At 27.8% G+C, this 13,928-nt stretch overlaps 1 protein-coding gene across 2 annotated transcripts in view; it reads right to left on the minus strand.

The window, feature by feature from the left end:
* Positions 1-13,928, minus strand: part of LOC142332378 (calpain-1 catalytic subunit-like) — a 455,312-nt gene that overhangs the window by 153,806 nt on the left and 287,578 nt on the right. For both annotated transcript variants that reach the window (XM_075378804.1, XM_075378795.1), the window contains exon 3: positions 5,963-6,137. In XM_075378804.1, the coding sequence (XP_075234919.1) occupies positions 5,963-6,137 (175 nt within the window). The remainder of the gene's footprint in view (positions 1-5,962; positions 6,138-13,928) is intronic.

The following is a 13,928-nucleotide window of genomic DNA, read 5'->3' on the forward strand; positions in this document are numbered from 1 at the left end:
ATTGTTCTTTAACATCATTAATGATGTTAAAGAACAATTTAGATCCAAAGTAACAATACAAGGTGAAAAGGTAAAGAAGCTACGATTTTCTGATGTAGTAATTCTAGCTGAGAGTAAAAAAGATATAGAAGAAACAATGAATTGCATGGATGAAATCCTACACAAGAACTACAGCATGAAAATAAACAAGAGCAAAATGAAATTAATGAAATGTAGTAGAAATAATATAGATGGACCACTGAATATAAAAATAGGAAGAGAAAAGTTTAAAGAAGTAGAAGAATTTTATTATTTGGAAGTTGAATACTAAAGATGGGCAAAGCAGGAGTGATAGAAAATGCCGCATAGCACAGGAGAAACGAGCTTTCAGTCAAAAATATATTTTTCTTAGATAAAAAATCTAAACATCAGGAAAACATTTTTGGAATGTAGCTTTATATGGATGTGAAAGTTGGATGACTGAAGTACCTGAGAAGAAAAGATTTGAAGGTTTTGAAATGTGGTACATACTATAGGAGAATGTTAAAAATCAGATGGGTGGATAAAGTGACAAATGGAAGAGATGTTGTGGCAAACTAAAGAAGACAGAGAAGCATTTGGAAAAATATAGTTAAAAGAAGATACGTATTTATAGGCCCCATATTAAGGCATCCTGGAATTATTTCAATTTTTCTTTCTACACACTAAAAAAATGGGGCAAAAAAAACAGAGCTAACGCTTTCTTTAGATAAATACTTAGTTTTGTCGGATTATAAACAATCCAAAATATAGGACGACTTGAAACACAATAAATTATTTAATATAATGAGTTTTTTAGGAATTTTAAGGTTTACACGCTAATACATATGAAAAGAGAGCAAAAAATGTCACCACATTTGCGTCAATTGTTTTTAAATTAGGAAAATATAAATATTTCATGAATAAGCCTAAGTGTACTATGTTGTTACGACATATAAATAAATTAACTGATCGATTACATTTTGTTTCTGTATCTTTTTGGGAAAACATCACTTTTAGTTTCTGTCCCACAGTTAATTACAATTAAATCAACGCCTTGTCTTCATTTGAATGCCGAAATTATTACGATATATCACATTAAAATGAATTAATATCATGATTAATTCAGTTCTGAAACACAAGCTGTAATCAGAAAGATAATACAAACTACAATTTGCTCTATGCCATCAAACTTAATTGAGGAGTAAGTGGAAAAAAATACCTAGTTGGAAAAATTCTGTTTCACGGAAATCTCAGAACTAAAATTTTCAGCATTAATTCCTAAATGAATTTATCACTATTTTTGTAATATTAATTAAATTGTTTTTAAATTATTTAATTAGTTATTTTGAAAATATTTCTTACTATGTATGCATTTAAAATTATAACTTCTTAAATCATATATCATGGTTTTTTACCCACGATTTATCTATAGCTACAAAAGGAAAAAAATATCGACATTAAGCATCAGAGTGTTCATGATGAGCTCATTTCCCAAAAAAATAATTGTTTATCATGAACACTTCCTTCTCGATATCGATAATTTTAAATACAATATATATATATATATATATATATATATATATATATATATATATATATATATATATACTGTATTTAAAATTATTATATATATATATATATAAAATAAGAGTCTGATAATTCATGATGTAAAGGAGTTATCGGTTAAAATTATCAGATAATACTGTTTGATTATACCAAATCATGAAAGTTTTCTTTAATGCAATACTCTGATAATCTGTAGAGAAGAATAATGATTAAAAAATTCAAATAGTATAAATGTAGTACATAAAATAAGTTTGGGGTAACAGCATGGTTTGCGATTCTACAAAAAATTTATTTGATTTTGCACTCTAAAAGGCGTAAGGAAGGAAGAAAGGAGGAATTAATATTGCTGTTGGTAAATCTAAATAGATTACACAACATGGAGAATGGATATAGTCAAACGTTCTATAGTTCCTAACCTTTTTCAAAATAATAAAGGCCCATAATACTAAGAGTTCAGTATTAATAACTTGAAATTAAATCAAAACAAAGACCTGACAGCCCACTGTTGTACACTGCAACTCGTTCTAGCTTTTTAAAGTAGATTCAATTAAAATTATATTTAGAAGAGAATAGCTATAATAAATATTTAAAAACGGGGAGAGGCCTAAAGTTGTTTAATTAAGACGCTTCAAAGTGAAACAATATAGTTTAGTCTTATTGTGGATGAAATCAATTTGATTATTTCACTTAAAGTTATTATAAATGCAATAATAAAATAAAAACGGTGTTTTTTATTTTTAATGTTTTTTTTTTTTGCATTTTGAAAAGCCTGATTTTATGATTTCATTTATTTACAGAATAAAATAATAATCTTGAAGGCGTAACTGAAATATATCCAATCTATAAACACGAGTTATATCGTCTTTAAGGTATTGTTCGAAAAGTATCTAGGATTTTCAGACATTAGAGTAATTTAAAAATTAATCCACATAGAAATGTTGTTTTTTACTTCCTTGAACGAAGTAAAGGAAGTAATGTGATCGCGAAAAATTTCGGTTTTCAAATTTCAACGGAAATATCCATTTTGACCATCCCTGAATCCATTTTGATTAGTTTCAGCACGAAGTCTGTACGTACGTATGTATCTCGCATAACTCAAAATCGATTGGCCGTAGGATGTTAAAATTTTGGATTTAGGACTTTTGCAACATCTAGTTGCGCACCTCCCATTTGATTGCAATCGACTGGACCAAAAGTGTCCAAAAAAATAAAAAGTCCAAAATAAAAAGGATTTTGGACTTTTTCTTAACTGCAGTAATAAGCCCTCGTTGAGATCTTTTCAACGATATATCATAAGTAACACTCATTTTCATTGGTTCCAGAGTTATAGCGAAGTACAATTTTAATTAATGAAATATTTGTATCTTACAAGGGGAAGGCATATCGGTTCATATCCGACTTCATCTCCTATTTTTAACTTAAATGTATTGACTGATTAATAATTATTAACCTCTGATTGTAAAAAACTTTTACAATATAAAATTCAATAATATGAAAAAATAAACTAAAAATGTGTATATGTAATTTAATAGGTGTAAAAGGAAGTCATGTGGGGTCCACATCAGATTGTTCTAAAATAGAAATCTGGTAATTTAATTTAAAACTGAATAGTGAAAATGAGACTTCAGCAGATAAATATTTTATTAAACATGACAACGATAGCATAAGAAGTCCTTCCTCAAAGGCTGAAATTATGAGAGGTGCAACATGGTATTAGTTCTGCTGTTAATTTGAATACTGTTATTTTTTTTTAGGGTTGAAATACAATTTTTTTTCTAAAGGTAATAAATTATATCCCTAAATATAAATAAATTAAAATTTTAAGAGTTTTTAATTACTAAATATCGGTCAAGATTCATATTTACTGAGCCAAAACCTGACAGTCTGATCTTGTATACTGTAATTCGTTCTGGCTTTCTAAAACATCCCCAAGAAAATTTATATTTAGATGACAGTAGGTATAATAAATATTTAAAAATAAGGAGAAGCCTAAAGCTTTTAAATTAAAACGCTTCAAAGAGAAACAATACGGTTTGATCTTATTGTCAACAAAATCAATTTGATCATCTCACAAAACCTTACTCATCTTGAACATTTTGAACTCAGATTTTTTTCATTAATCTGTTTAAGATAAAGTCAGAGTTATACCACTTTTAACAGGGTAACAGTAAATTGTCTATTTCAAGAAAGATAATCTATAAATATTAATAAAAGCAAAGAACCGCGAAAGTTTCATGTTGGAATGACAACCTTCAATATATTCTGTTCTCTTATCAAAAAAATGAAATTAAATCGTTCTTTTCATTCACTCTCTGTAGAGAAATGACTAACCACCTTTAAGCGGCATTTCTAGTACCATAAAAACACTAAGTCTTGCTAAACAGTTAGATAAGATGGATATTAATAAGGACTCTAAGAAATGATACATTTGGAAAAAAAAAACTGAAATGAAATTTTTTAATTAAAAGAAAAACCGCTTCATGACAGAAAACATTGTAACGTTGAATTTTTTTTTAGATGCAATATACATTTACTAAACTGGACACATTAAATTTACTGGATACACATGCAGAACACACACTAGAATAAATATGTCAAAAATCACGGAAAATGTGTTTCATGAAATAAATAAACTGAAAGAAAATGTTTTCCATAACTGCTGTTTAACAATATTTCAAGAAATTGACTCTAATGAGGATGAAAAATTAGTAAATATTTGAATGCCTATGAAAAAATAACCTAGTTAATCTTGCCTTAGTAAATAACTGCAAAAGGTACAGAAGGAGATATAAATGCACTGTATTTCAACTGGAATTTATGCCAGAAAGTTATCATTTTTCATTGATACATTCATGGTTTAGTAACAGTGCTGCTTAACAGAAAACTATATTCATTGTTTTGTTCGATAAAAGTATAAACAGTTGTCCAAGGATCGAATAAGTTCGCATTACACCAATATCGTTCTACAATGTTGCAATTTTCTATAAAAAAAATATAGGTTACTGGAACTGTTTATGTAGGACTATTCGATATGTTGCTGCGGGCTGCAAGAGAATACGGCAATAACAAACATGATTGTGGTAATAAGTGTTGAAACCTCAAACAGTTGTGAAATTATTTTTAAGTGGCATTTGAGATACCGATCTGAATCATCTAAAATTAAGTATAGTATTTCGTGCAGTTCATATACAATGTTCATCGTATTGTATTGTACTGAGTATATATTTCCCATGTACACAAAACAATAACCGATAGTATAGTGAGAAGTACATTTTAAGTAATATAATTAATGATTACCTCACAGCACATTAAAATAAGAGTTGGCGGAACAATTATTTTTTTGTAAACACTAATTTAAAAGTAGCATCTTCAACGTACGGAAGATGTTAGTAGTGGATGAAAGAAGATTATTATAAATTCAAATAATTTGTAGCAATTATTTTGCCATTCACAGTTCTGTAGACAAGCTATCCTATAGCATCCTATTACACACATTCTATTTAGCTTTCTGCAAATGCATAATAATTTTATTTAATTTCTCCACGGTGTTAGCGCTAACTTACAAACATACTTTTATCATTTAATAAAAAAAAAAAAAAACAAATAGAAATATACTAAACAAGAATATATAATATACATACGCGTACATATTTCAACCAATAATATAAAAATAAAAACTACAAATTTTACATCTGATGGACAATAAAAATTTCACTGTTTGATTTTTTTGTTAAATGGACAATCATCAGTGAACTCTCATCAGAAAATTTCCAAATAATGTTTTTAATTCAAATTAAAATACTACTTCTATAACTTTTAATAAGGTCAATGTCAACAACTTCTCGAGCTATTACACTCGCCTGTCATTCTATTGCTTCTCGCTTTTCCTTCATCTTGTTTAATTCCCTTTCTTACACTGTTGAAGTTACTATCAACATTCATTTTCTACGAGAACCAAAGCATTATTTAGCGCTTTAGTGAAATACGCTAAATAATGAAATCTCGTTAACAGTAAGATTGATTATAAATAAATAAAATTATTTTTATTTATAAGTTATTTAATCGACACCAAATATTTTCAGTTATATCTGTATCATGGTGTCTACCTTATTTTTATTTCAGAAAATTATTTTTGTTTCAGTTTCAAACAATTATTATCATTAAAATTTATAAAACAAAGTGGACTCTTCCCAACAAGACTTCATTTATTTTGGGATTCTTTCAAGTTAGTAAATTGATGTTTAAGATTATTCATTTATCCAAAGTCAATAAACTAATCACTTTGTAATGAATAGGAAGTTATCTCGTTTTCCCCTAGAGAATTATAATAATGTACTTGTATTAAAATTCATTGAGATCGGAATACAGAGGCAACTGAATAGTGTTATGTACTTACATGAGGTCTCATCCACACGATGGGTTGAAACGGTGGTTTTTTATGTCTGAAAAGAGCACGAGGTGATGGAGGGAACTCAACATCTTCGAACAAAGCTCCTCTTTCTCGGCATGCTCTCCGAAGGGCATGGTAGTTAGCTGCTTTGGTACCCCGTGGTCTTTCAACAGTCCAATATCTAAATAACATAAATAAATATATACCATTAAATATGGAATGTAAGAGGTATAAAAAACATGAACGTGAAATACGACTGTAATACTACAAATACATTATAAAATATATAAACCATTAATGTTTTAATAATTAATATTTATATCAATAAGTAAATTACAATAAAAAAGTTATCAGGAAAATTGTTTTGTAATGTAATAGAAACAGCAACGTAAACAACTGTCAGTAAAAGAATAATTTGTAATAAATATTAATTCAAATAGTTTTTTGTTTTGTCAAAAATTGAAATTAATTTACGAAACAAAATCATCTAGTTTCATCTATCTATATAAAATTTAAAAAAATGTCAATATATTATTTTTCTGGTGCTAAAAAATAGTTTCTGAAATAAAATTCAGTTTCTACGCAATATTTACCAATCTTAATTTTATCTCAACTATTCTATAGGGTGAGATGCTAGTACATTGTGTCATGTATTACTAATTTATTTCGTACTAGTGTATGTTTTATGTACAGATTACTTGTTTACTCTTTTACATATTCGAGTATGTATTATGTGTTTTGATTTCAACGTAAGTATTTCACATCATACTTTATATAACAAGCATCTTTGACCTCTAATTATCTCGTGGGAGATTTATAATTCTACCCTGAACGGAAAATAGCAATAAAAAGTTTCCTGATGACGAATTAAGTTTTAATAAACTTAATTACCGCTTGTGAAAGCAAGTAACAGCGAACAAGCCGGATATCTGTCTTCATTGTGATTACGTAGAAAAAGTTAGTCGATATATCACTAACAATGGGAACATAATGTAACTTTTTTTATAGGAAATGTGTTTTAAGCTGATTTCCTTTCGTTCAGACTGTTAATCGTGAATTCTCTCCCCGCTCAGAGAAAAAAAGAAGCGTCATTCTTTTTTACAGTAATATGATTTTTTTGCTCAACTAAATGATTTATGACAAACAGATAGTCTAAAAGTTTGTTTTCGTTTCAGCCGTCAATTTTATTTTATTTTAAATTAATAAAAAAAATTACGAGAATGGTATCTTATACTACTGAAATCCTGAAATATGTTTGAATTTAAAATGCCTTCAATACGTAGATTAATTAGAGTAAATTGTAATGTTTATGACGACCAAATACTTTTATCTAATAAAATAATTAGTTATTTTAAGCTAACGTAACAACATAAAATGTATTATTTTACTTTACTTTGGAATAAAAGACTGTAATTAATTATTTATATATTTTTTTTCAAATAAGGAATGCTGTCGACTGACACGTAACAAAATTTACAGCTTTCAATTAGAGGTAATTATTAAATTTCTGACATTCAACTATCAAGGTCATAGTCGAGAATAACTACCCTGAAGTCGATTTGAAGTTCTCTGAAAAACACACTTTTGCAGAAAAAAATATACATACTGCTCATTTTATTCCTAAACAGTAAGTCATGAAAGTTATTAATTTACTCTCTTTTTATCACTTATGCGCGGCAGATATGAAATACAAACACGATTGTTAGCCATGAAATCATAACACGGAGCTCTTACATGGAAATTATTTCATATTATTTTACTATCACTATTTTCAGTGTTGATCATGAGGCAAAGAAATAAATATCACAAAATACATTTTTCTTTTTTTTACTTTGGTATGAATGTACCGATAGAACTTCTACCAAATAATTAATTTTTTGACGTTAAAATATTTTAATCAATCCAACCACTATGTTTATCACGTAATAATGCTACAAATTTTTAAGGAACTTAAATTGATTAAATAAGTTTTGACTTTAAGAAGCACTAAATTTTCTGTATATATAAAAATGAATATTTGTTTGTTTGTTCCGTATGCATTCCTATACCATTCACCCGATAGCGATGGAACTTTGAAGAGTTGTGCGCACGGCCGCAAAGGTTTCTGAATTCGTTTGGACCCGCTAGGTGGCGCTGAGGTCGAGATATTTCGAAAAATTTATGGTCCGATTTGGCTCATATTCGGAATATATATTAGTTACGTGAAAACAAAAAGTTTTGCAAAAACTATACGCTACGTGGCCCCGATGTCGAGATATTTACGAAACAAACAAGTCTACAAACAGACTTTTTCCTTCTATATATTTAAAAGGCAATGTTCGTACGTGTGTCGCTATAGACTTAAAAACTACTGGACCGATTTACGCGCATGTTTTTGCAAAATGGTCAAAGTTAGGGGTATTTTGAAACGACTACTGTGCTTAAGGTGTAGTTTGAATTAAATTCGATAGGTAATGCTGTTTTGACAATTGTATTTATTTACATTTTGACTTTTATAAAAGTGAAAGGTTAAATTTTGTGAGGTTCCGTAATAATGTTCAGTTTTTTAATGTTTTATCAGACTTTCAGTATTGTTCATTTAATTATATATATATATATATATATATATATATACACATTCAAAAATAGCAATAGCGCAGCATTGTCGGGTCTGCTAGTTATTCATAAATTTTTAAAATACGATTCACTCTTCATATTTTACATTCGCTCAATGGTTTTAAAACAACAGAAAGGTAAATATAATTAAACATTACTATGCAGTCGCCCGAGTGAATAAATAAATAAAAATGCATTTTGTCAAATGTTTAAGAATAAAAATACATTTTATTAAACCGTAATATTAAATACCATATCCATACCGTTTAGTCATGAAATACGTTTAAAAAAAGCTGAACTTATGGGAAAGAAAGAATAATACAATAATAATAATAATAACAATAAAATTATATTATGCTTTATTATAACGACGTCATCCGGTATTGACAAGTAAGCGTCCTCCAACTGTCTTTCCTTCATGACCAACAATACTAATTTCATGTCTTTCTAAAAAATGCTAGTATTTATTACAAAGTACATGAGAACTTCTAATGGTGCAACAGCTAGGAATAATGCTGTAGACGACTTTGTGAATAAAACAATCCTACCACTAGGATGTCACAGACATTAGCAAAAACTATTTCAAGTAGTTTTATTAGTTAAAGTCTCCCCGAAAAATTTCTGATTTTAAGACCGAACCACATGAAGATACGGCGTATTATTCATGTCAGCAATTTTCATTCTTTTTATCTTGCTAAAATTCAGAAACATTTTTCAACAGACTTAACGTCAAACATTATTTACAGACGAATAAAAGTTTTTAAAAAAAAGTTTTTTTAAAGTTTTTATTGTACAGTGGTGCAATAAATTATCATTTTCATACAAATGTACCATGTATATTTGGACCAAGGAAAATTATATACTTCTGTTGTTACATTTCTCAAGAATAATATAATTTCAAGAAATTGCGTAGAATCGTCGAGATAAGTTAGTGAAACCGTACATTCTTCCACTGTGCTTAAATAGTGCAACTAATTTTTATATTTTTTATTTTTACACCAAATATTATCAGTTTTCCGAAGATGTATATCGTATGACGTTTACTGTATTGTCTATAATAGTTTAAGTGGAAATAAAAATGTTTAAACGTAATTTTTGAGCAAGAGGCTACATTTGATTAATGTAAATAAAACAAACAAGTGACACACTTGTTCATTTTAATAGCCTTGTTAAAGAATATCATGAAGTCATATTTCCATTAAATATAATAGATAGAGGAGGATAGAGGAGCCAGTAAAATCGTCGAACTTAAATCCACCAGATCATTTTCTTTGGGCTCATCTAAAAGGACTTGTGTACGTGACAGAAATACCAGACAGCAGAGTTACGTCGCTGCAGAGTTACGTCTTAGAATGAAGCAGGAATGTAAAATCATAGTAGCTAGTGTAAGGATCTTCAAATGGGCTCGAAATGTTTTATTGACGCATGCCAAAGTATGAATCGAAATAGGTGTTAATTTTCAAATTCAGTACTATTTAACTGTTATTTATTTTTTTATTTTATATATTCGTTATAGTGAAGATAAACATTTATGGCGCTGTTAATAAAATGTATTTTCATACTTAGACAAGAAATAGATTAATTTTTACAATAGCATTAAATGTTAACAGGTGATTTATTAATACACAACATTTTATTTGTTAAACGGCGGAAACGAAAATTGGCTCAAATTACCTTATGAGTTTTCCCCGTTTTTGAGCCAAACATAGGTACGCCATAACGATTTTCGCCAAATGATTGATATAAAATCAATTAATATATCGATCAAGTAATGCATTATGTTAATATATTTGTTTAGATTAAAGTACTTCAAATTTTATTGGTATAATTTGGATAAAATAATCAAGAAAATGATTCAAAAATTGACGTCCAACTTTTAAATATTTTTAAAACAGAAAAACATCAGAATTATTTATTCTGCAGAAAATTTGTGTTAAACGTAGATACTTTATTAACATAATATCTGTAATTGAAATATGAATTTCTGTTAAATAAAATTAAAAGGCAGGCAGTCAGTAAACGAATAATTCTTCAGCAAATGTTTATTCAAATAGTTTTGATAGTTTTAATGTCCAAGATCATTTCTTAAGTTACGCTATTTATTCCAGTAACACTCTACGTATAAGTTTTTTATTCTACCTTGAATTACAATCTAGAATGTGTTCAAGTAGAAAATTAAACGTAAGTTTAATTTGAAGTTTCAGTTAAGTTTGTTTGAAACTAATTTCAAAAATGCAAAAAAATATTTTGAGCAAAAGGTTTAATAAAACGATAATTTAATCTCTAATATATTATATAATTATATATTTTATATAATTCTATATATATTTTATGATTAGCGCAACCATTAAGAACAAACATTAGGTTAATCTGCGAACAGTTACTGCCGTTAAAAAAAAAAGAAAAGAAAAAGATTTCGTATTTAGCTTTCCTTCAGTACTTCAAATTATTCTATTGCTTTATTTATGTATTTTTTTGTGTTAACTTAGAAATTTATGAAAGAAGTTTTGTTAAAACAGAAAGCAAATAAACACTCAGATTTTGAAAACTGTAAAAAATATAATACTTTCAAAGAAGCTATTTAAAATTTTTTATATGAAAACAAGCAGTTTGAATTTGTTTTTGCAGATACATTGTTTAAAAAAAAGGTATATTAATCCAGTATATAGTAATTTTTAAAATTTTTACGAGTAAAGGGGTAATTCTTTATGTCTTAAAGTGCATTTTACAGAAGTAATAAAATAGTTAATTCCTACTAAATCTCAAAAGAACAAAAAATAAATGATTTTATTTTTCATAAAAGGTTTAAATAAATTGTATAAAGAATAAATAGTATTTTTTTTAAAGTAAGACGTAATGTCATGATATCTCAATAGAATTCTAGAATGACAGCCGACTTCAGCCTTCCTTCCGGTACAAGGATGTAAGCCACTCACAGAGGTTTTGTTTGAACGGATTTTACATAAATTATGCACGAAAGTGGATCCCACTCGCTTCACTTCACTGCCACGCCATTTACGTTTGAATTCTCCGCCGACATGTCTGTACTATCGTTAATCTTGGAAAAGAGTTACACCCCTATGTTTTCTTTTGTTAAAAACTATAAAATCCAAATGCTAAAAGTAATGTTGTTGTTATACCGCATAAAAACAGACATGACGCTGAATTAAAAAAAATATACTGGCTGAATAGATAATATAAATGTTTAAACAAAAATTACAGTCATTCATGACTTTTCAAAACATTTTCTTTTGTAAGATTGGATAATTTAAGCCGTTTTAATTGTTTTTATATTTTTAAGGATTTACTTTTTCTACCAGTGTAAACGTTTGGCAATAAAAGAACAGGTTTTTGGGATTAAAATCATGGCATATATAAAAAAGTACTCACACGTTATCCCATAAAAGTCATTAGATACCTTTATATGAATTTGTTACATAGGTACTGCATCATTTGTAATTTTATTTGTTGATCAAGTTTAGTCGTTTCTGAATTCAATCATTTGTAATAATTTGAAAATTTGTTAATCAGAATCAATATCATAATTGCCAAATGAAATTTTATTTTAGTTTACTTAAATCTGCTAAAATTACACTGTATTGCTCCCTGTATTTTTAGTAACGAATTAGCATAGGAGTGGAAGGAGTTAGCAAGTAGTGATATTGAAATAGACTCTTTTAAAATTATATTAATTATTAATAAGAAATAGCTTTAGATAACCACAAACCATCGATTCATTTACTCAATTTAACTAGTAATACAACTGCATTATCTCAAACAGAAAAATGATTGAAAACAAGAAAGAAATCTAGAGAAATTTTGAAACCAGATTAAACCTAATTTTTCTGACCTCTTACAATATTCTGATACACAGTTAATGAAAATAAATATAATATTAATAAGTTGTACTGATATAAAATCACTTTTTTTAATATTTTTATTAATTAGTTTTTTTTAAAAATAATCAAGAGGATTTGTCACAATAAATATTTTAACCAAATTAAAAATTTTTCAGTTAACCATGATGTTATTAAATATGGTAATTCAGTTTAAAACAACACAACTATAAGCCAACATTAATATAACTGTGGTCCGGAGGTAAAAACACCATGTCCAGTTTTTGTCAAAAATGAATTTATGAATGCACTTATTCTACTTTTTAGAGTGGCATAAAACACTCTCCAGATCTGAATCTGAACAGAGGTGCCAATTTTAAATCTACACCATGTACTATTTTTATTGAACTACTGGTAAATAACATTTTATTCATACCATATACATTTGTATATTTCTAAACAGAATAATATTTTTGACCATCTTGTGCACACAGTGTTGTGTGCGACTGATTTGGAGTATTATTGTACTAAAAAATGAGTCACATTTAGATATTTTTAGCAGACATGTTTAAACATTCACTGTGACAACTTTATGTAGCCATAATAATTTTTCCAAGTAATTAATATTAAGCTACTATATTCTTATTCAGTATTTATTTGTATATCCAACATTGTAGGTCTTTGTGCACTGTTAAATTTCAGTGAGTAATTTTTAAACATTTTGTCAAATAGTACAGTGTTTTTTCTTTTACATAACTTTAATTAATATTCATAACTCTTGACTTTTTATATAAAAAAAATAATAAACCACTTTCTGATATAGTTCAGAATCAAAAGATGATACCTAAACCTCAACAAAAGGTATTAAAGAAAACTGTAATCAAACAGCAAGGTAGAACACACCAGAGAAACTCTAAAAAAGTAAAAAGAGTAACGATGTTCTGGTAAAAGAAATGAAACCTCCATGCTTGTGTAGAATGAAGTGCTATGAAAAAATTTAAAGGAACAGAAATTTTTGACTGTGGTGTGTACTAAACACAAGTTGATGAGAGGACATACAAATATGGAGGCTGAGAATGTCCATACATTGAGTGAAAGGACACAAAAATCAAAAATGGATTCTTTAATGACACTAACACCAGTACATTGTATTGGCACATTAGTATTCAGAAAACATTGTATACAACAATGAATTTGAATAACTTCAAAAATTTCAAATCACTCTATTATAAGCCAAAGTCATGCTTTTTTTTATAAAAAACTTCTTTTTAATAAACAAGTATTTATATCACCTGTGGATATTCCATAAAATATAAAAGAAACATAACACAACAGCCAACTTTTATTTTGTTGAAAACAATTATCAGTCCATTTAGTTATTACTTCAGTGGGAAATCTGAGAATGTTGTGATCAGCCCACTTTAAAGCAGCTGAAGCTGTTTCATTACCTCTACATCTTGTCTTAGTTTCATCCCTAATCAACAATGAATGAGTGGTCCCATTTGAACTACTATATATTGTGTAATTAAATGTCCAGAACT

This window comes from Lycorma delicatula, chromosome 1 (genome assembly GCF_047948215.1).
Source record: "Lycorma delicatula isolate Av1 chromosome 1, ASM4794821v1, whole genome shotgun sequence".
Classification (NCBI taxonomy): Eukaryota; Metazoa; Arthropoda; class Insecta; order Hemiptera; family Fulgoridae; genus Lycorma; species Lycorma delicatula.